The following is a 24617-nucleotide window of genomic DNA, read 5'->3' on the forward strand; positions in this document are numbered from 1 at the left end:
TCAACTAACTTCCATTCACTATTTGAAATCCTCGAAGTGTATTTACTTTACTTAAAGGCAGTGGTTGACTGGCATTCTTGGACTTGGCAAATAAGTAAGAAAAACTTAAAACTTTATGGATAACAACTTACAGCGTTATCAAGCAAGTTATCTATCCAGCTTGATAACGGTGTAAGAATCTACATCGAAACGTCGCTATAAACAATAAACCATAAAGTCGTTATCCATAAAGTTGTACGTTTTTCTTACTTACTTAAAGGCAGTTATCGTGCGGTCATTTCACAAACGGCTTGGGTGTGGCTTTGTGTGACAAAATCACAGGACACAATTTAGTGTTTATTCTCACTCCGCTCAATTTTGCGAGAAACGTTCAATCTAAATGTTGTACTGCTGACAGAAAGGTAATTCCATTGTGACGTATTTAGCCCACATGTTATTTTCACTCTTCCAGCTATTTAGTACGTCTAGTTGGCTCTCTTTAAGGCATTGTCATTTTCCTTTCAGAGTCCCTGCCATCGGAATAAAGGTCTTAGCCATTAGTACTCACATTGCCAGTGTTATGCCACGTCGTCATGTCGATGTTAACGCGCAAAGGGACATTAGTCCGCCCGAAGAGAGGAACCATAAAAAGGTCACAGGTCACTCGGACCAGATCCGGTGGAACCGGAAAGGATGTACCACGTGGTCTAGAGGAAGCGGACGTGTCCCCGGGCGTACCTACGTCACCAGGGATCCCGGACGTGGTGACGCAACCCCCAGGGAAGTCGAGTGTTGTGGTGAGTACTGATGTTGAGATACAGCCGTCCTAAACAACAGTTGCAAGGACATGGGAAATAACTTAATCATCGAACGCTCATTGCTGACGATGGCTTTCTTCAATGGATAAAATTGGACATTACATTTAATAAATCAAATTCAATACGTTTCAAAAGACAGGTATTTGTATTAACTCCGCTTCATATGAATATTCTATTGCGTATTTTCATGACGCTTTCTGTTCCTTGGCCAAATTTCATTAAACTCAGAAATCTCAAATATACTTTGTGATAACAACTGTGGCCTAGTTCACAACGCGAACTTAGTGCTACGGCTATCGTTAGTCTATGATGACGTATAGCTGCTTCGGTAGTCATGGCGTTAGGATCTCCTTTTGAAATGGGCCCAGGATGTCATCTCCCTGTGATGAGGGCACAAACACTAACTATAATCAGGGTCAGTGCTATATATTGGTATTCATATTCTGAGACCCACCAAAAGGTAAAGGCGATTAGAAGTTATTAAAACAACTCAAAGACAAGGTATCTGATCATCAAGTACCTAATGATAACGTCGAGTGTATGTTATGTATATACTACTGCCACTATTATGTGCTAAAATCCAAACCGTGATTTTGATCCACTACTACCACTACCTGTACTACTACTATTACTACCACTACTACTACTACTACTGATACTGCTACTACTACTACTGCCACCATTATGTGCTAAAAACCAAACCGCGATTTTGATCCACTACTACTACTACCAATGCTACTACTACTACTACCACTGCTACTACTACTACTACTACTACAACTACTACTACTACTACTACTCATGCTACTACTACTACTGCCACTATTATGTACTAAAAACCAAATCGCGATTTTGATCCACTACTACTACTACCGGGACCACTACTACTACTACCACTGCTACTACTACTACTACTACTACTACTACTACTACTACTACTACTACTACTACCAGTATTGATCTTCAGCAATCCATGCTTGCCGTAAGAGGCGACTAACGAGATCGAGAGGTCAGGTTTGGTGACTTGGTTGATCCATGGGTTGTATCCCAATTGCGAAGATGATATATACACATGATGTCATCCGCTGGATTATCTTGTCCAGACTCGATTATTTACATATATGACTCGTTATATAGCTGAAATATTGCTAACAAGTATTGTTACACAAATAAAAACAAAAATCAACAAGAATAGTGGTGACAGACCTGGAATCTTAAACTGGGATGACAACCAATCAGCTGATCCTGGCAAGGCTAAGGGATGTAATCCAGCCCAACGAATGACGCCTCTGTAGACTACTGGGTCATCCGTGCCTACCCTTCATACAAGTGATGTGAGTGAATGGAGATATGCAACGTTTTCGCAGGATTCGGTCAACACATAACTCCTATACATTAAGCCACCGATATTGACAATTTGTCGAGAGAGACTGTCTACATGTGTAATTGACCAATGTCTGTCTTCTTGCGTGCTGTACATAGCCTTAAAGTACATGCATTTCAGGTTGATTTCAGAGGTTGGTAACATCGCTTCACTCTCTCACACTCAGTAAACGTGGCTTAAGGTTAATGGTGAAAGATCAGATCAGAATATTCATTACTGGTATGTCATATATTAGCTGATATTGGTAGTCTTTGAATTCTAATGATTATGGAAAGGGTTTTGTAGCTTTTATGTGGTTAGTCTTTACTTTATCTCATCATAAGTATCGTTCTCTTCACTCTCACTTACTCGATTGGCGGTGTGGTAGCCTAGTGGTTAAAGTGTTTACTCGTCACAACGAAGACTCGTGTTCGATTCAACATATGGGTACTATTTGGCGTCTGCCCAGTGGGACTTAAAAAATAACGTTTCATGAGTTGTTCTTGACGCAACACGTGGCGCAACGCAAGGAAACATTCGGTCGTAGTGTGTATCCACTCCATGCATTCCGTGTGGTTACGCCGAACACTTGAGTCCCATTCCACAATGTACAATGTATGAAAGGCAACCCGGTGTTCCCCATATTAATATAGTTGGGGCATTGTTGAAAGTTGCCTGAAATTACTCATTCACTTATATCTCCTATCATTACCATTTATCAGACTTTAACAGTGATGTAAATGCATGAGTCCCGGAGCCAGTGGGGATCCGGTTTGGAATATTATTACCCAGCAACGTATGTTGGCCATACGAGACGACCTAATGGATCGAGTGGTCAGGCTGAGTGGCTTGGTTGATCGTGCGTCATCGTACCACAACGGTGTCTACCGTTGCTCATATATAATACCTGGATTGCCTGGACCTGATTATTTACAGGTGGAATATTACAGTGCGGCGTTAAACAACACAAAAAAACGAGAAGAAGTGATTGAGTATGGTATTACACCGCTTTTAGCAATATTCCAGCAATATCACGGCGGGGAACACCAGAAATGATCTTCACACATTGTACCTATGTCGGAAATCGAAACCGGGTCTTCGGCCGGACGAGCGAACGCTTTAATCACCAGGCTACCCGACGGCTCCCGAAAAGAAAAAAAGATAGAGGGAGAGATTGGGCCGCAGAAGGCCTACCTTGAATATGTCCTTAAATACTTGTAATATAATGAAATATGTATCACACGTCGACGCTAAAGAAGAATCAGTCTCGATTATCTGCTGAAACAGATGCCCGTGAGCGTAAAAGGCAAAGTTGTGGTGGACATTCTTGGAATGGATCATTGAAAATCAGTGATGACACAAGGTGATCGCATAAAGGGAATGAAACGTTAAAAAAACATTCAGCTCTCGACATCTTACAAAACAAACAAGAGCAAACAAGAATTCGATAAATCCTCAAATCGGTTAATTTCCATCTAACTGGAGACCTGTCAGCCATGTTTTGAATTCAAGAACTTCTTTTTCTCAAAATCACATTTGGCAGCACGTGTAAATCCGCCTCGGTGTGCACCAATTACCAATCTTTCCTATTACTAATCTTTCATAATATCATTACTGACGAGAACTTGAATATGTTTGGGGATGTATCAATCCTCAGGAATTTCAAAGGTATGGAACAAATTAGAAATTACGTGTGTCGCAGGCGACTTTCAGATGGTGTCGAGATACACACTTTGACGTAAAAATAATAGACGATTCGTTGACAGGCATCACATTGAGCTGACAAACTGGTATATACAGCCTAAGGCAACATAGAGCAGGTGCTGAGACAGGTGTTTAAGTCGATTCAGATCTTTCCAATTACTAATCTTTCATGATATTAATGGCGACGAGAACTTGATTATGTTTGGCAAAGTAACATACTACTACTACTACTACTACTACTACTACTACTACTACTACTACTACTACTACTATTACTACTACTACTGACCCGTGAAGATTCGGGGTAGAATAGGTCTTCAGCAACCCATGCTTGCCGTAAAGGGTGACTATGCTTGTCGTAAAAGGCGACTAACGGGATCGGGTGGTCAGGCTCGCTGACTTGGTTGATGCATGTCATCGATCCCAATTGCGTGGATCGATGCTCATGATATTAATCACTGGATTGTCTGGTCCAGACTCGATTATTTACAGACCGCCGTCATAGAGCTGGAATATTGCTGAGTGCGGCGTTAAACAACAAACCAACCAACCAACCAACCAACTACTACTTCTACTGTCACTATTGTGTAGTAAAATCCAAATCGCGATTTTGATCCACTACTACTACTACTACTACTACTACTACTACTACTACTACTACTGCTACTGCTACTACTGCTGCTGCTGCTGCTGCTGCTGCTGCTGCTACGACTTAGGGTAGGCTCCAGGCGACTTATTGGTGGATCGGATGGTCAAGCTCGATGAATTGGTTGATTGTGTGTTAACATACCCCGAAGGCGTTGGTCCTTGCACATCTTGCACATAATATCAATCACTCGATTGTCTGGTTCAGAGTAGATTATGTACAGGCATGAATGTCATGGATATAGCTGAATGCAGCGTTAACACCACACTACAACAGAAACAACAACAGCTACCACTACTACTACTACTACTACTACTACTACTACTACTACTACTAGAACAACTTCTACTACTACTACTACTACTACTATTCTACTATCAAATTCACTATAATGCAGTTAACTACCACGTAGACCTGTCAGGTATGTTTATTTATTTATTCTAAAAGATAATGCATTGTATGAAAACAAAAATGCGAATTTGAGCCTTCAGAACAAATGATATTAATATTATTTTATGTATTCATGATAATGAAAACAAAATTCACCAGCAGCCTTCGTTCAAAATGATATCTTCATATTTTTTTTATAAATAAAGTCACGAACGTGGTTTTCTTAAAGATTAATGTCTTAGCACATCATAATTGATGATATTAAACACAAAACGGTGTAGAATAACGAAAGCCTGTACCAAAATGTTCATGTGAGATATGGGAGGTGGGTGTTGGAAAATCCAAGATGTTACCGACGGTATACGGTTTCATATTAGGTCAGTAACAAGTTATTGACGGTATACGGGCTTATATGTGGGTTTGTAGTTCTGCTCTCTGATTGGCCAATCTGACTTTGAGGCATGATAATAATGGATCAACATTCACTTGCCTGGATGCAATTAAGTTGTTTTGATACCTCATACACAAGCAAATGCTTCATAAGCATTACTTTTCATAATGTAACAACCGTTAGTAACAGGAGTATTGATAACCGAATTTCAAGCAGAAGATGACTACAATCACTGCCATTATATTGTGTACATCGACATCACGATATCAGTGCATTACAAGTTACAAGTTGGAAAGGGAGTATCGATTAGTTATTATGTATCCATAGAATATATGTATGTGCATATAAATGACATTCGTAAGCGTTTATAACTGCAATTTCTGCAACCATTACTAGTATCGAAGTCATCACATGCAGCGTAACAGCTTGCTGTCAGCATCAGCTGCGCAGTGAAATAAACAAGTGTGTCTGATCCACGAGTTTACGATACAATCATAGCCGCTCTGAAATCAGTGAGCCATTACAACCGCAAAGACAAAGGAAATGGTGGCTTGTTAATTGTAAAAAATGTCGTTGAAAACATTCATTTGGACCACAAGCTTCCCCTGTCCCGTTGCTATCCGTTACGAGGCAGGAAGTGACTGCTGTCAATTTCCGATCGCAATTACCCTCGACTTCGTGTCTGGCAATATAGTGCATGTCTCCTCTCTCGATCACCCACGCATCCGTGTGATTTGAACAAAGCATCTTGTCGAATGAGAGCAGAGGGTAGTTGATCATTCACAAGCTTTTGTCATCCTGTCGTGATCATCATTGACGGATGACTCTTAAATATATGAGTAGTTGCTCATTCACAAGTGTCTTATAAGATATTATCGTGGTATTATAAGCTCACATTGATGCTTATAGAATATAGCTTTTTGTATGATCAGTGTTTTTTTCTTTTCCACGTCTTTGGAAATTGTCGTGATGATAAGTCATCTTGATGCTTACTGAAGATGGCAGTTGTTCATTCACTAGTCTTTCTTATACAGTGTTCATGTAAGTCATCTTGATGCTTACTGAAGATGGCAGTTGTTCAATCACAAGTCTGTCTTATACAGTGTTGATGTAAGTCATCTTGATGCCTACTGAAGATGGCAGTTGTTTATTCTCAAGTGTTTCTTATACAGTGTTGATGTAAGTCATCTTGATGCTTACTGAAGATGGCAGTTGTTCAATCACAAGTCTTTCTTATACAGTGTTGATGTAAGTCATCTTGATGCTTACTGAAGATGGCAGTTGTTCATTCACAAGTCTTTCTTATACAGTGTTGATGTAAGTCATCTTGATGCTTACTGAAGATGGCAGTTGTTTATTCTCAAGTCTTTCTTATACAGTGTTGATGTAAGTCATCTTGATGCTTACTGAAGATGGCAGTTGTTCAATCACTAGTCTTTCTTATAGAGTGTTGATGTAAGTCATCTTGATGCTTACTGAAGATGGCAGTTGTTCATTCACAAGTCTTTCCTATACAGTGTTGATGTAAGTCATCTTGATGCTTACTGTAGATGGCAGTTGTTTATTATCAAGTCTTTCTTATACAGTGTTGATGTAAGTCATCTTGATGCTTACTGAAGATGGCAGTTGTTCGATCACAAGTCTTTCTTATACAGTGTTGATGTAAGTCATCTTGATGCTTACTGAAGATGGCAGTTGTTCATTCACAAGTCTTTCCTATACAGTGTTGATGTAAGTCATCTTGATGCTTACTGAAGATGGCAGTTGTTTATTATCAAGTCTTTCTTATACAGTGTTGATGTAAGTCATCTTGATGCTTACTGAAGATGGCAGTTGTTTATTCTCAAGTCTTTCTTATAGAGTGTTGATGTAAGTCATCTTGATGCTTACTGAAGATGGCAGTTGTCTATTCACAAGTCTTTCTTATACAGTGTTGATGTAAGTCATCTTGATGCTTACTGAAGATGGCAGTTGTCTATTCACAGGTCTTTCTTATACAGTGTGGATGTAAGTCATCTTGATGCTTACTGAAGGTGGCAGTTGTCTATTCACAAGTCTTTCTTTTACAGTGTTGATGTAAGTCATCTTGATGCTTACTGAAGATGGCAGTTGTTCATTCACAAGTCATTCTTATACAGTGTTGATGTAAGTCATCTTGATGCTTACTGAAGATGGCAGTTGTCTATTCACAAGTCTCTCTTATATGGGAGTGATGTAGTCATCTTGATGCTTATTGGAATGGGCAGTTGTTTATTCACAAGCCGTTCTTATACAGTGGTGATGTAATGTCATCTGGATGGTGACCGAAGACGGCAGTTGTCCATTCTTAAGTATTTCTTATATTGTCTTCATGCTATTGTTTTGTTACAGGCAGAGACGGGATATGTATTCGGTCTCGACGTCAAAACATGCAAACTACTATTCTATCAAACACTTTTTAGTGGGTAAAACAGAATAACTATTGGTGTCCATATTTTTCATTTGTAAATTCCGCGTTCGTTTCTCAAATAGATGTAGCGCCAGGTAACGCAGTCGAACGTTCAAAACAGTATGGTTGTCACATAATTCAATCACATCAAAAACAGTAGCTTCTGGTTAAGCTCTGTTACTAAACAAGGCTCCACATAACAGCAACACGGCCGAATGCACGCGTGCATAGTACATAACGTGAAGGTATAAGTATAATTATTGTCAGGGTATCTTGTAAAAGCTAATAGTCTACCGCTTATCACAGGATTATTGACCAGTTGAAAACCGATATCTGAAAGCATTATAGAGAGTAATCACAACTGCTTAACTACTTGCAATTTCACCAATGAAACACTCTATATGTGCAATATTCATCTACAGACAACAGATTTGACTGGGAATGCCCTGATTAGCATCCATTAGTTCTCAGGTAACAAGTCATCCCTCTCATTCAGTTCATTTGTCCCGACTATCGTTGTGTAGTGTTAAATACGTTTGCTCTTCAATCAGCAGAGCCTATGAATTTGCATTGTGAACCACTTCAGTATACAGACCATCCGCTGTGTTATATCTGCTGTAATGCTCCACGTCGATTTATGTGTATAACAGTTAGAGACACTTGTGGTACGGTATTTGTACCGTCTAATTTTGAACATTCCAGAACAATGATCAACTCTTCCTGCAAGTAGGTAAACTGCCGGGCAAAAGAAAGTATACACTTGAAAATTGGATTTCACCAAACAATTACAAACGTTGTCACAAAGTTACCATGCTAAAGACATACCGAAACACTGCAAACGTCAGGTCCAAAACTAAACCTGGATACCCGTATCAAATACATCACCATCGAATAACCATTACTTATTTCCTTCATTGTAGCCACCATCAACATGGGTGTAGTTTCTATTGCAGTATATTTCACGTTTTGTTATTTCCGATGAACTGAACGTGTGCATACATACTGCTGATGTGTTTTCTCGAAATAAGTGCATTGATTATATGATTGCGGTAGCTCTCACTGTACGACAGCTGTTCCTGTTGACGTTCGCATACATATGTATAAGATTTACTGGAAGGTAAGTGTCTCGCTATGCCGTTAGTGTGGAAAGAGAATGGGTTGGTGATGAAGACGACATGAACACCATATCTGGAAACAGCGTCAAGGTTTGCCTTATCGAGATCTATTATGTTATTTTATCTCTGTATACATGTAGTTGAATACTATATAATTACTCTGGGTATGAAAAATGATGTTTACCGTCGTGTGTGTTCGTGTGTATGTGTGTGTGCGTGTATGTGCGTGTGTGTATGTGTGTGCGTGTGTGTGTATATGTGCATGTGTGCTTGCGCGCGTGTGTGTTTATGTATGTGTGCCTGTACTAGTTCGGTCTTATGCCGTTTTTATTGTGCTAGCCCTCGGATATATCTCCAGGAGTTTACATACACGTCTAAGACGCAGTATTCTGTATCCGAGACAACAAGTATTTTGATTTGTCCCCTAATGCCCACGCCTAGCAGAGTAACAGAAAGTAACTTTGTATAATGTCTGTTGTTTTGGTATAACGCGGACGGGGATGGGCCGCCTATTCTTTGATTAGAGGCTATATCCTGTAGACCACGGAACAAGGGGAACCTGTTGTTGAATGTTCAGACAACTGTGCATAATATCTTTTCTCAGCGCGAGTTGAGCGTTCCTTGAAAGAGGATAGCTGGAGTGTGTGTTATTGGAACTCTATTAACTTTGATATACATTGACAATTTCGTACCTTAATAGCGTTTAATTCTGTACAAATAACTATATATTTTGAGTTTGGGTTGAAGATATTTACATGCATGTGTAACCAACTACGTACGTAAAGGACCCTAAGGAATCCTACACTTGTCCATATATCCGACTTCTTTTCATCATGACTCCAGTCTATATGATTTAATCAGTAAATTTATTATTACCCGTAAAAGAATGTAGATATCCGACTGGTCAGTCGTCGTCTTGTTAAAGTCCATACAAGTCTATTGACCGGCCTATATATGTGCCATGACGTCATAATATTTGATATGACGTCACTTATTTTTCACGTCACTTTTGACCCTGTTTGCACTTTATGATACTGAAAGATGGCAAACACAATATAGATATCATTATCACTGACAAATATTTCATCGAATTACTCTTTATAACTTTGGATCTCGCAATGATATATTTGATTACATGTGCCACTGGCAGAGTGATTGTTATTTTACGGACTGAACGACCATCGGTCTCGTGGTATAAATGTTCAAGCTTCTGCAGCACGTCAAGCTCCGTGCACACCGCTAGTGTATAAATAAAGGCGACAAAACCCTTTCAATAATCATCAGAAAGTCTAGACCATTATTTACATCATATAACCGTATAACTCGTATAACTCCCGAGGCGAGGGAGTAAACAAACTACAAAAGTCCAGTTTCTACCCTTGCCGAACTGGGCTGGAATTTCGTGGCTCGATCGTAGCGGCACCACTGGCTGTTACGAGTTGTATCCCTTCTATGTTTCCCCCTGTTGACCAATCAGATTCCACCTATCATATCACTTCCATTTGCTTCAAACAAAATGGCGGCGCGCAGTCAAAAGGATCTGATCGATAATCGATATTGTAATAAAACGGGCCTTGCCTCGTGAAGTGCATCAAATCACGTGAGCAAGTTGATTAAAAACATGAAAAGATTTGGAAATTTTCTGTCAACGCCGAGTTGAAGGTAGACATGCTTTGCAAATTCTTCAGTCGACCGAAGTCTGCATAGCAGTTTATACGAACCGGATGTTGATTTCGTTTCGCGATTTTGATTGGACGATACATAGACTTGTTAGTCCAAAATAAAACCTTCGAAATTCCAGCCTAGTTCGGCAAGGGTGGAAACTGGACTTATATAGTCAATTAACCTTCCTTGCCTTGTAATGTGAATTGGTGATGAAATACAAACAAATGGCAGAGACATCGAACGTAACAGAAAATCACTGTTCTAAGCGCTCATTCGGTTATAAGAGTTTTACACAAACAAAGAAAACAAAGTGTAGCATTCATCAGTAAATATGCGATATATTGCAATACTTATAAGGAGGACTACAAAATGAGAATCTATCGAACCAAAGCATCATATCAGTAGCAATATGTTTAACACGTTTCCAGAATATAGACAGCTGCAAATAATCTTTAATATGTTTTTATAACATTCCTGTATTGATTATATGGAAGCGTGCAAATGAATACACTATCTTTCACTACCAAATGTCGGGCGAATATTAGATTAAGGTAATGTTTATTGGGAATGAAGTGAGATGAACTATTTTAGTCTATATGATTCTTTATAGATGTGTTATCATGCATATGGAATACAACTATCATTATATTACTTTATATGAAGGATTGCCTTCTTTCTGAAAGCCTACTGAAGTTTTAATATAGATTATGATTTTGAATTGTACACCCATCGTATGCACGTCTCAATGTAAAACATCAAATGTACTAAAGGGTCTTGATGTCATGAGTCATGCAGTTCATATAGTCATGACTATGCATGCTTCTAAAACAATGTCTGTTACACGTGAAATTGAATAACTATCGAATGTCTTCCAGATTACATATATGTTGCACAACATGGCGGTCACTTGGTTCTCAAAAGCCGGGCAAGAAAAATATACACTCATGTGTGATGTTGGCTAAATATGAAATAAACAAGAATTGATTACAAGTATTCTATGGTGATGTCTTTTGGAGTATTTCGGCGACTGTTTCAGACTAAAAGTCTTTGGATAATGTTTCTAACTTTGGTCAAGTCAAACCTTCACAAGTTTATAAGTTTATATTTTCTTTGCCAGCAGTTTATTAACCTTAGCAATTTTGAGTAGACTTATTTAATATATATATATATATATATATATATATATATATATATATATATATATATATATATATATATATATATATATATATAAACTGATATAAAGAAGATGATGGACTAACGTCGACTTTATTATTTTATTATATATTACATGTACACCGAGTGAACATTTACCTCAATTTTGTATATATATATATATATATATATATATATATATATATATATATATATATATATATATATATATATATATATATATATATACTCACACGCAAAAAAACCCGCTAGTCTAGTAAGTAAAGACAACAAATACTAATAGGGCAAGATTGACAAATCATTGACTGAAGACAGTGTAATGGATCAAAAGGCAGATGACATAATTGTTTTTTTTCAAATGTTAAGGGCTTACACAGTTTCGGGTCAATACCCAAAATGTCAGTCAATACCTAGCATTGATCACTGCCACACTGCTCCCGTACATTGAGTGAATCAGACGATTTGTGAAGGCCCTAGGGATCCTCCTGCACACATCCAGAGCAGCTGTGCGTAGTTCATCGACAGTTGTAGGGACTGGGCGCACATTGTGCAGACGCCTTAGAACCTCATCCCACAAGTGTTCGATGTGGTTCAGATCAGGGCTGAGGGCTGGCCACGGTAGAACACAAATGTTGTGTTGTTGCAGAAAGGCCATGGTAGCTCTTGCAACATGGGGACGAGCGTTGTCCTGCTGGAAAATGTGTTGTTGATGTTGTGCAAAAAATTGAACAACTTGGGGTCTGATCGCTTGGTCGATATATCTCTGGGCAGTGACGCCGTGTCCCCAACCTTGACCAACACTCAAAAAGCACATGGATCCAAGTCTCGCATTAAGTCCAAACCCTGCCCATATCACGAAGCTAGGTCCATCCCATGGTTCCCTTTCCACAACGCCTCGACGCCGCCAAATTCTGACTCTTCCGTCTGCCTGGGAGACACAAAAGCGACTTTCATCAGAGAAGATGACACGCCTCCACTCACGATGACGCCAATTGTGACTCTACCCACTGAAGTCGTGCTTGTCGATGCCGTGGTTGGAGAACAGGACGACGTGCTGGTCGGCGACATCTGAGGTTGTTGGAACGGAGACGTCGGATCACAGTGTCCCGGCTAATGTGTCAATTATGTGTTCCTATGGTCTGTCGAGCACTTTCACATGCAGTTAGGAACGGATGTCGCTGGTATTGACGGGTAATATGCCGATCTTGTCGAGGTGTGGTGATCCTAGGACGACCGCTCCGAGGAAGCTCATCTGTGGTCTGTGTAGCATTGTGTCGATGCAGGAGACGGTAAATTGTGGTTATGTTAACGTTGAAATGACGGGCAACATCTTGGACAGACACTCCAGCTTCCAAACGTCCGATAGCCTGGTTTAGGCGTGGCATTGTTGACCAAGGAGTGGTAGGTCCAAGAATCGGTCACAGTTTTATACCCACAACAGTTCGTGACAGTTCATTCAATTTCGATTTCGCGAGAAATGGGTGCATGATACCCACATATTAATTGAAATGGTGCGTTTGGGCGATTCGTTTTTTTTATGTTGCGTTTTTACTCGGGGCTTCCAAAATGCAACCAAAAATATTGATAACACTATCAGGCTTCACTACATGCTAAAACTCGTATCAGTTTATCGTTCCGTGTTTGTTACCTATTTGCTTAAAACCACTTGCGCTTCTTTTGCTTGTGAGTATATATATATATATATATATATATATATATATATATATATATATATATAATATTGTGTGTGTGTCTCTCTCTCTTTATATATGTGTGTGTGTGTGTGTCTCTCTCTCTCTCTACACACACACACACACACACACACACACACACACACACACACACACACACACACACACACACACACACACTCACACACAATAAGCCACAATCGCCTCACAGCTGTATGATATAAGCAGAGTGGTACTTACTAGACAATCCACTAAGAACATGAAATATGCATACTAATCTAAACACTGAAACGTTAGGGTATTGGGTTTAAGAGCCATACTAAATAGCATCATCTCATGTAACACGAATATGACAAATTCTGCCAGCCCTATTACATCATAATATAAAATGTTCTGGGAGGAGAACTTTTCTTGGTAGTTTTGTGTTTTTGTATTGCACTTGAGTATGTTACATGAGCGTACACTGTAGGTTTACATTCATAAAATACTACAAACGTCCACGGCGGGGAATAATCATATAACCGGTCTCGATTAACCGACGAAACAGATTCCTATAATAAACAAGAAATTGTATTGATGTAAACAGATGAGAAGAAACGTAAGAAACATCGCTTACCCTATACGCGAACACCTGGTGTGGTCACTGGTTTTTAGTGATCCATGAATATTAGTTTGCCTTTTATGGCCAATGGTATCTGTTTCGGCAGATAATGGAGACGGATCAGTCTCTTGCTTTGACGGTATATACTCGTGATAGAAAAAAAACCCACAATATATTTTCCTTAAAGAACCTTATTATGTCTGTTTCGGAAGCTATCATGTCATTGTAATCAAAGTTCACCCATCGTTCAATGTTGGGGCAGGATACGCTCACCTTTTCGCGAACACTTGGTGTCATCACAATTTGAGTGAGTGAGTGAGTGAGTATGGTTTTACGCCGCTTTAAGCAATATTCCAGCAATATCACGGAGGGGGACACCAGAAATGGGCTTCACACATTGTACCCATTTCGGGATTCGAACCCGGGTCTTCGGCGTGACGAGCGAACGCTTTAACCACTAGGCTACCCGACCGCCCCCCACAATTTGAAAGTGATTCATAAACACATGCTTATGATAAAGTCGGAATAGAACCATCAAATCTGCAGAGATTTCTATTCGATGGGGACAGGATTTTGTCACTTTTATTCTTTATATTGTCTATTTTCTGTTGTGACGTAGTGAGTCCTTCAATTAAGTACACGAGTATAATTCATCGTGTGACCCGAAGTTAACGTGACATAACAGAGCATCTGAGGGTTCCTTTCAGATCCTTTCAAACTCACTCTAACTAAGTATAAGAATCATGACTGAATACTTTAACGCAATATACAGCTGTTTTATCAGTATCGATCTTGCATCAATATGAGGATCTCAGCGTATAAACAGCTGTTCACGTGAGCGGCAGTATTGCCTTGTCTGATTGATTGACTCGGATGATGTCACTTACTTCCAAAATGGTTTAGCCAGGCTTTGTAAACTGTGCTTCATCGAACCAACAAGTTCCTATTTTTTCTGCCTTGCAGATTTTTTGTATGTCATTACAGATATCCGCTAATATCGAAGATGAAAGGGTCAGATTAGGGCGCACATTATGGGCGATCATCCCCTTCTGTTGCCCCGCGTCCACAAAATGAGAGATTCGTATGTTTGAAATCGAGATAAAACCATATTTAATGCTGCTGGTTCTATAGACATTAATGGCACATTAACCTATCATTATCATGCAAGCTGGCCATGCAGAAACAGCTGGTAAATTACTCTGGATGCATACTGCTTGCAGCGCCAACAGATATAACGAATTAAAAGGACCTTCGAAATCCGTTTTAGCCGAAGCGGTTTATTCATGCCAACGGTTAAAGGGATTGTCGCTACGTCATAGTCGACAGATGGTTATATCATACTTCGTGACACACGGAGTTGAATTTTCATACATCGACAGTTATGAATATTTGTTTTCCGACTCTCGATCTGCCGACTGATATCAGTTTGATGGATGCGTCCACGAACTGGTATTATGCGAACACAAGATTGTATTCAGTATTCAGCACTCAAATGCCCTTCATTGTCTCGTTGAAACACATACTGACATTTGGTGAAGGTTGATCAATACACGGAATGAAATAACAGTGATATGAAGGCTGTTAAAAAAGGGCAAGTCACTTGACTGGAAGCATCTTTATAATGTCAACTAAAACTCTTTTTGACCCTTTTCCTCCTAATGGGATATAAAAAAACGGAGGTACTTGTTGTTACCATGACAGACGCTCGTCATTACTGGGATGAAAAGAAGGAATGGTCGGTTCGGAGTCAATATATCTGAGTGGGCTGGCAACATAAACCCGCCATACCCTTGGAATAGTTCGCACACGCACGAACACAAACACACACGCACGCACGCGCGCACGCACGCACGCACGCATGCACACACACACACATTTATTAACACAATGTGCATACACGTCTCAATGTAACTGAAATAATCTTCTACGCGACCTTAATCCTCATTTCACATCACCGCATTATTAGTAATTTAGTAGGCCGATATATTTATTTGTTTAAAGTGCATACAACTTCATGCGGAAACTAGATTGCATTTCAGCAACAAAGGCCAAATGTATGACAATTAAAATTACGTTAGAGAATCAGTATGTTCAGACTTGATATATACAATTGACATAAAAAAATATATAAATATAATGATACTTGTTAAGACACGTTTTGAATTCGAGAATTACATAATGATTTTGCTCAATAGTAGTTTAATAAATTCAATATCACTATAATTTAACGCTAGCCGCCCTTACACTTAGTCAATTGCGCCCAAACTGTCAACCTTGTGTCATGAAAAAATAGGCTGCTATACATAAGAATAATCATTATCTCCAGTCACGTTCATATTTAATTAGTAAAACGAAAGAAGTGGGCCGGACTATTTGGACCGAAATCCCAAGAAATGATTGAATCCCTAAAACGTTCAAACCACAGTCATTATTTGCAAGAGTTTTTTTGTCCAGGAATATTAACATTTGGCAGTGGTTAAGCAAGAGAATGAATTGCGTTCATAGTTACACTCAGTGCAGTTACACAAGTTCGTCGTATGAAATGAATACTTTATGAAAGTAATGAACACAAATATAACATTCTGTACATACTTGTTTTGCCAAAACAGAAATATGGTATTTAGTTGACTGCTGATGTTACATCGTTAACATGGCGCAAGGATGTTTACTTCTCATCAGTAGATAATTAAAGATTTAAATCTAGGCACATAACAATAGGTTTCGTCTCCTCGTCTTTGCTTCTTATAATTAAAAGGCAATCTGTTTTTTAGCACAGCTGTGTGAGTATATCGATCATATATAAAACATCCCCACACTACCACACGCAGCTACCGTTTATTGCGGCACTTGAATCCAAGAAATTGTTTGTTGTGCAACGTCACATTCAGCAGTTTACGTGTTTTTTAAATTATTAATTGCAATTATTATTTTTTCAAAACGCAATGTTACGAGTGAGTGAGTGAGTATGGTTTTACGCTGCCGCTTTTAGCAATATTCAAGCAATATCACGGCGGGGGACACAAGAATCGTTGGGCCTTTGCGTTCATCAGCGCTGTCCAGCTACATATATGGGGAACAACTCACAGGACACTTCCCTCCCGAAAATAAGGTCGTCCAATTTCCAACGTCATCAAGTTACGAGCGCATGTTCGAATCTCCAGAAATCACGTCAAGACAGAGAACAATGATTTATCGTGAAATAAACCACATTTCGTTCTTCACTGGTTTTTTTGCGATTTATCCGATAGCTATCTTATATTTCATGATGGCGTGAAAACAGGTTCACGGTATCTGTCTTCAGGGGTGACTAACTGGGACGGATGGTCAGACTAAGTGACAGGGCCTGTTGCGTGTCATCGTACCCCTACGGCACGGGACATTGTTCAAGATATCGATATTTCCTTACTGTGTTGTAGTTGTTTGTTGGTTGCTTAGCGCCGCAATATTCGAGCTATATGACAGCTGCTTCTCACTGTGATGTAAATTGCATGCTCACCTACGAGTGCTGGTAAAAAAGTAAAAAACACACGAACAATTGTGAAATCAATGTGTTTTTAGTTTTAGTTTTCAACATAATCTCCCTGCTTTTCAATACACTTCTCATGTCAATAGTGAAGTTTTTCGATTCCAGTCAAGAAGAAGTTTTCTGAAGCCATTCTGGAAACCATTCACGGCAGCTTTGAGGTCATCGTTGTCGAAACGCTTTCCACGAAGGTGTTCTTTCAGTTGAGAAAACAGGTGGAAATCACTTGGTGTCAGGTTTGGCGAGTATGGGGGCTGAGGAAGGTCTTCGAACCCACATTGTCTCACAGCAGTCGAGCGGTGTGAAAAGAGGCAGTGTCATGAAGTGGTAGAACTCCAGCAGTCAACATTCCTCGGGCCATGTTTATACTCGTGGCCAAACTTAAATCACATATTATGATTACAGATCATGCTTGACCGGCTTGACCCCAGAACCTTTGATGGTCGTAAGAGGCGACCACATGGATCGGGTGGTACGGCTCGGTGACATGGTGGATTGTTTGCCATCGTTCCGTGACGGAGTGGATCGTTGCTCACAATATCAATCACTGCATTGTGTGGTCCAGACTCATATAGCTGGAATATTGCTGAGTGGGGCGCTAAGCAACAATTAAACAAACAAAACAGGTCGTAGTAGTAGTAGTAGCAGTAGGTGTTGTCGTAGAAGTAGAGGCAGTTGTTAGAGGCAGCGGTAGAATTAGTAGCAGTAGCCCTGAACAAAAATCAAACAAACAAAACAGTAGTAGTAGTAGTAGTAGTAGTAGTAATAGTAGTAGTAGTAGTAGTAGTAGTAGTAGTAGTAGTAGTTGGTTGGTTTGTTGTTTTACGCCGCTTTCAACAATATTCCAGCTGTATGCGGGCGGTCTGTAAATAATCGAGTCTGGACCAGACAATCCAGGGATTGATGTCTTAAGCATGAATTGGGATCGATGACATGCTTCAACCAAATCAGCGAGCCTGACCACTCGATCCCGTTAGTCGCCTCTTACGACAAGCATAGTCGCCTTTTACGGCAAGCGCATGGGTTGCTGAAGACCTATTCTACTCCGGATTTTCAGGGGACTAGTAGTAGTAGTAGTAGTAGTAGTAGTAGTAGTAGTAGTAGTAGTAGTAGTAGTAGAGGCAACGGTAGAACTCGTAGCAGTAGTGAGTGACCCGTAGTACTGACCAAGCAGATTATGCTGGTCGTAAGAGGCGGGATCCTGTGGTCAAACTTTGAGACTTCAAGTTGGTTCATTGCATGTCATCACATCGAAATTATGTTGAGCGATGCTCATGGTGTCCATCACTGGATTGTCTGGTCGAGACTCGGTTATTTACGTCATATAGCTGCACTATTGCAGAGGGGGTGTTAAACAACAAACAACAAAACAAATGAACACTATTGTGAGTAGACTAGACTAGACTAGACTAGACTAGACTAATAAGTCCTGTTTACATTGTAGTGTTTTGACGACAACAACCAGCTGTATCAGACCGGCGTGCGGTGGCCGACCCGGACACCCAGTACAGATCAGCCCAGCCATGGGGAAGTCTTCCTCCAGATCAGAGAAGCCAACAAAGAAGCAGACGACACCAGGGACTTCCTGTGTAGGGTCACAGACATCTTCTGCAATTCCTGTGAGTAGTGTTTCCTGTGAGCGATTTCCAACCATATGACTGCGGTCTGTCCATTAAGTCGGTATGACAAACACAGGTCCTTCCAACCCGGATTCCCCACGGGAGCTTGTAACACATTCAACCAGCTTTGTTACATTTGTGAATTTAGCGAGCAGATTTGTTATATTTCTTGTCGCGGTGGTGATATATATAACAAATATTACACAAAACAGGTAAGGGTTGTGAAACTTATCTTACTGTTAAATTTCACGTAAGGGTTATACTCTTGTATGGGGGAGCACAAATTGTGTAAGGCACCGCAATTCGTTGTGCAGAGTTGCGTCCCTTGGGCACGCCAGAACCTATGATTGTGGGTTCGAATCCCGGTTTGTGTTTCTAGGTCTGTCAGTACCATTCCCATGCTCGTAGGTTTCACCAAAGTGGTTAACGTCCTGCATCACTTCGGGCTTTCCCCCATCATTAATCTGACACGCCCGGACAAACTAGTAACTTGAATATGTTGAAAGCGGCGTTAAACTCACTCACTTGATCCAGGCGGTGGTATACCAGTATCACATAAGCCAAACATTTAAGGACATGTGTGAATTATCCTGTTGTTTAATGTCAAGTATCCTCTTGCATATGCATTTGTACGAGGAATGAGAATGTAGGTCACGTTAAGCACGATATAGATAACATACCATGTTGAATTGTGATTTATGTTAGAGGTATTTGTGTCATAATGTGGTATTTACAACTGATGTCATGTCACATGGGATTTGTGATAAAGGGTCATAAAAATTGTTTGGTGAACACAGCAGAAATATCGATTTAATGATTATGACTAAGAATGATTTGGGGTGATTAGCCTGTACCTATCCGCTACCATAGTTCGAAAATGACGTCGCCATTACGATCACTCCATTAGAATGATTGGATAACTATTACTTGGATTATTGTCATTGTAATCTTACACAAACTGAAGATTCAATTGCGAATCAGTCCAGAGCAAAAGTCATGATAAAATGGAAATATATAGATAAACTTAAAAATATAGAATAAGCGGATTCTGTCACGCACGAAAGGAAGCTACACTGAACGCACATTGCGGCGTCATTTCCATTACCAACCAAGCCCCTTGCATGGTTAATGGAACAAATGTCTACAATACACTACAAGGGCTGGTCATAAAGTTCAAAGCCTGACCAACTTTCATTTATTGGCCACAACAAAGTGAACTAGTCAATGTAGTACATTGTTTGAGTTCATTGCTAGTGTATATGGTCTGTTGAGGCCTTTCGTATATTAGTGACAGCCAGTTGAACGTTGTGGGGTCAGAATGGACGCAGAAATGGAAAACAATGAGTACCGAGGAGTCTTCAAGTCTTATTTAACTTTAGAGAAAAGTTACTACCACGAGATTCATGACCGCATGTCACACGTGTATCGGGATAAGTGCCCTAGCTATTCAACTGTTAAACGTTGGGGAGCTATGTTTAAGGCTGGGAGAACATGCCTTGATGATGACCCTAGGTCTCGACGTCACTCAACTTTCAGTCAAGGAGATAGAAAAAATATTCTGTAAGATACCATGGCTGAACTTGAGAAAGACACAGGTGTAAGCCATGGATCCTTTGAAACTAGTATTCATGAATATTTACAGATGAATAAGATATCTGCTCGTTGGGTGCCAAAGTTTCTAAATTCTGATCTTAAGGATATAAACTGACATTACCAAAATAATTAAGAACTAATTGAAGAGGATTTCGTCAAATTAAGAAAGAGATTAGGAACGGGTGAGTCAAAACGTCAATCCACGGAATGGCACCATTCGGCTCCTCCGGGACCAAAGAAATTCAAGATCAGAGAAGAAAGTTATGGCCACTGTATTCCGCGATGCAAAGGGTATGACCCTAGTTGATTACTATGTTGATTTGCTTCATTCTATCAAAGAAAAGCGGCGAGGAATGCTGACTGCTGGAGTTCTACCACTTCATGACAATGCCTCTTCTCACACCTCTCGACTTGCAAAGGCTGCTGTACGACAAAGTGGGTTCCAGGGAGCTTCCTCACCCTCCATACGCACCAAACCTCGCACCAAGTGATTTCCATCTGTTTCCTAAACTGAAAGAACACCTTCGTGGAAAGAGCTGTGACAACATCGATGACCTCAAAGCTGACATGAATGGGGTTTCTATCGATACGAGAAGTGTATTGAAAAGCAGGGAGATTATGTTGAAAACTAAATCTAACAACACCTCCACCATTGTTGTCTTTTATTGTTAGGCTTAGACCCTTTTTTTACCAGCCCTCGTATTTCTCATAAATGCAATATTCCTTCGAATTTCTGTTGATGTCATATTTCTATATTTCAGTATTTTTTACCGTGATTATCGTGGCACTGATGATAATACCAACTGCCATGGTATCGGCTGGGGTAAAATACCTCAGCGACTGTCCGGTACAACCGAAGATTCCAGTTTATCTGATGGTAGGAGGGTGCTTTGGCATCCTCAAGCTTGTTGGAATGTGGTGGAGAAATGTTCAGATACGACGCTACGAAAGCATGGACGCATTCTATGACGCACACGATCATGACGCCGCTTTTGCGTCACACACGTTCAAACTTATGGACGCCATGTTGTCAGCATTCCTGCTGGGATGGCAAATAACTGGAACGTATTGGGTGTTCACCATCTATGAACCGAATTACACTCCTCTTCTCCACGAACCAAGCAACTGGTGTGAAAAGACAGTGTATATGATAGCGTTTATTCAGATTCTCGGATGCTACGGTCTTTTGTGCCTTGGAATTCTCTTGCTGCTTCTCACAGCAGCCTGTTACAAGTACACAGGAATATTTGATAAATGAGAACTTCTATTTTCTACTTTGCATAAAAGTTATACATCATATTACATCATGTACTCATGCTTGCCAAAACTGTATATTTACCAATGTGATTGTATTACATTTTCTACCAAGTGTCCATGATGTTATATTAATATGTGTATATGTATATGAAAACTATTTTTTGTTTCCGCTTGAAAATGATGCAGAATTTATACATAAATCGGGTTGGGTTTTGCACATACAGATAACTTGTAAGTCACAAAAATAACATGTATATTGATGATATTCATCCCCGCCATAACTATCATCATAATTATACATATTTGTATTTCATTGAAGCGTTATGTTAATATGACATTTGTTCATATCAGTATTCAATTTTTCACAATTGGAGTCCTGCAGGTTCGGGATTTCCGTGCTTATAATGATTTCGTAAACGTTGTCAATACCTTGAGGAATCAATAGATACGTACATAAGACACGCATGAACATGGGCACATGTGTGGCGTATTGGTTAAAACGTCACAGCTTCTATACATAGTTAAGCAATATTTATAAATATGTTATAAACAGTTTTGGGAAAAAAAATGTTTAACAATTTGCTTTAATTTTCCTTACTCTTGTAAGTTCTGGACTTCTGACACGATCAGTCCCATAAGTATGAAATAAGATATGTAAGAAGGGACGATTTTCGAAATGCACGAACATATTATCAATTCCGCATCCAAGAGGAAATGTTCATAATATTTTAGTCTGTTTTATCATTTATCTCCTTGAAAAATCAGCTTTGATAAAAACTTGATCATTTTTAAAGGGAAAGTTTCCTGCAAATATCTAAAATAGGCATATTTTGGATATATTTTAGTCGTACCCTTACATTTGGTGTTGTGATATTTGTTTATTTGTTGATTACAACCGCACTCAGCAATGTGCCAGCTAAATAAAGGCACTCTATTTTTAATTGTACCTGGACAATACTAGCAATTGATTGATGTTATGAACAACTTCCCTCGAGGTCGGGGTAAGATGACACGCTGGATACCAAATTCAAGTGACATGATCCACTAAGAAGCTCTTTGGCCATCAGCATGTACGTATATATATTTCTGGGGACGTTTTCTAACCAAGAAGCACCTTGGGATGGTGTTGTTATCATTGGTTGGTTGGTTTGTTGTTTAAAGACGCACTCAGCAATATTCCAGCTATATGACGGCGGTCTGTAAATAATCGAGTCTGGACCAGACAATCCAGTGATTTGTCTGATGAGCATCGATCCACGCAATTGGAGCAGAGCATTGACGTTTTGAATTGAAGACAGTTTAATTACAATTCATAGTAAAGATTTTGATAAACTTCCAGCATATTACTAGTAACGTAATACACAAGCTTTGCTTATTTTTAAAAATGCACGTCAGTGGTCCAAAAAGGCTCCTTGTCAAACCCCTACTTGGCATATTCAGTATGGAGTGAACGTGTCGTAAAACGACGAATCCGTTTACAATCCATTCAGATTTGAGTGACAATGTACACACAATTTTATGGATAACAACTTCTTTGATACTGTGAAAAGTGACGTTTCGTTATAGATCCTTAAACCGTTGTCATTAAAGAAGTTATTATGCATAAATTTGTATCTACCTTGTCATCCGTCAACTTCTAAGTAATGCCTATCAAACAATTTACAGATTTGAGTGACATTGTTATTATCGAATTGCTTATTATGTTTTGTACGCAACATGTTTGTTTTGTATAACATGTGGCATGATTAATTTGCATTATGATCTGCAATAACATTTTATATTCTAGTCGTCATTTGCATAACACTTTGTCTTGGCAAAGATAATAATTATTCACAATGAGTTCATGTAATAATAAATCAAGGGAATGTTAAAGAATTATAATAAATGGGACATGTACACGCATGTATTGCATTTGTGGTTGATATATACAACGATGCATTGCATACGAGACATGCGTTCTTTCAGCATATTGGCGAGACGCTAATATAACATGGCTGGCTAGTTCTTGGTTAAGGAGAATGCCAGATAATTTACACAGATCCGTATTGTCATTGTTGTTGTTGTTAGTAGTAGTAGCAGCAGCAGCAGTAGTAGTAGAAGCAGCAGCAGCAGTAGTAGCAGCAGCAGCAGCAGTAGTAGTAGTAGCAGCAGCAGCAGTAGTAGTAGAAGCAGCAGTAGTAGTAGCAGCAGCAGCAGTAGTAGCAGAAGCAGCAGTAGTAGCAGCAGTAGTAGTAGAAGCAGTGATGGTAGTAGTAGTAGTAGTAGTGGTGGTGGTAGTAGTACCAGCAGCAGTAGTAGTAGAAGCAGTGATGGTAGTAGTAGTGGTGGTGGTATCAGTAGTAGTAGTAGTAGTAGTAGCAGTAGTTGTGAGTTGTGGTGGTAGTAGTAGTAGTAGTAGTAGTAGTAGTGGTAGCAGTAGTAGTGGTATCAGCAGCAGCACCAGCAGTAGTAACAGCAGTAGCAGTAGCAGAGGTAGTAGTAGCAGCAGCATCACCCTCATATAAAAACGACACGGAACATATGGTACAAGTAAAAGTAGCGAATTGCACCTGACATCATTTTGGTCACTGATGCATCAAATTTGGAAATATCCGCATGTCTACCATAAAGCGTTTTATTGAGGCCTTGAATGTTGCAACCTTGATCAAACAACTTTGG

At 39.6% G+C, this 24617-nt stretch overlaps 1 protein-coding gene across 2 annotated transcripts; it reads left to right on the plus strand.

The window, feature by feature from the left end:
- The first annotated feature begins 525 nt into the window (after positions 1–525).
- Positions 526–22655, plus strand: LOC139450191 (transmembrane protein 272-like). Of its 2 annotated transcripts, none has more exons than XM_071231866.1 (3): positions 526–776; positions 18935–19109; positions 21464–22655. In XM_071231866.1, exons 1-3 carry the CDS (start codon positions 573–575, stop codon positions 21958–21960), a joined length of 876 nt encoding a protein of 291 aa, XP_071087967.1. In that variant the 5' UTR covers positions 526–572; the 3' UTR covers positions 21961–22655. The 2 variants fall into 2 exon arrangements, with proteins under 2 accessions (XP_071087967.1, XP_071087968.1); XM_071231867.1 differs by lacking the exon at positions 526–776 and adding an exon at positions 8873–8924.
- The last annotated feature ends 1962 nt before the right edge of the window (positions 22656–24617 follow it).

The sequence above is a fragment of the Haliotis cracherodii genome, unplaced genomic scaffold (genome assembly GCF_022045235.1).
Source record: "Haliotis cracherodii isolate W230 unplaced genomic scaffold, xgHalCrac1.p SCAF_8, whole genome shotgun sequence".
NCBI lineage: Eukaryota > Metazoa > Mollusca > Gastropoda > Lepetellida > Haliotidae > Haliotis > Haliotis cracherodii.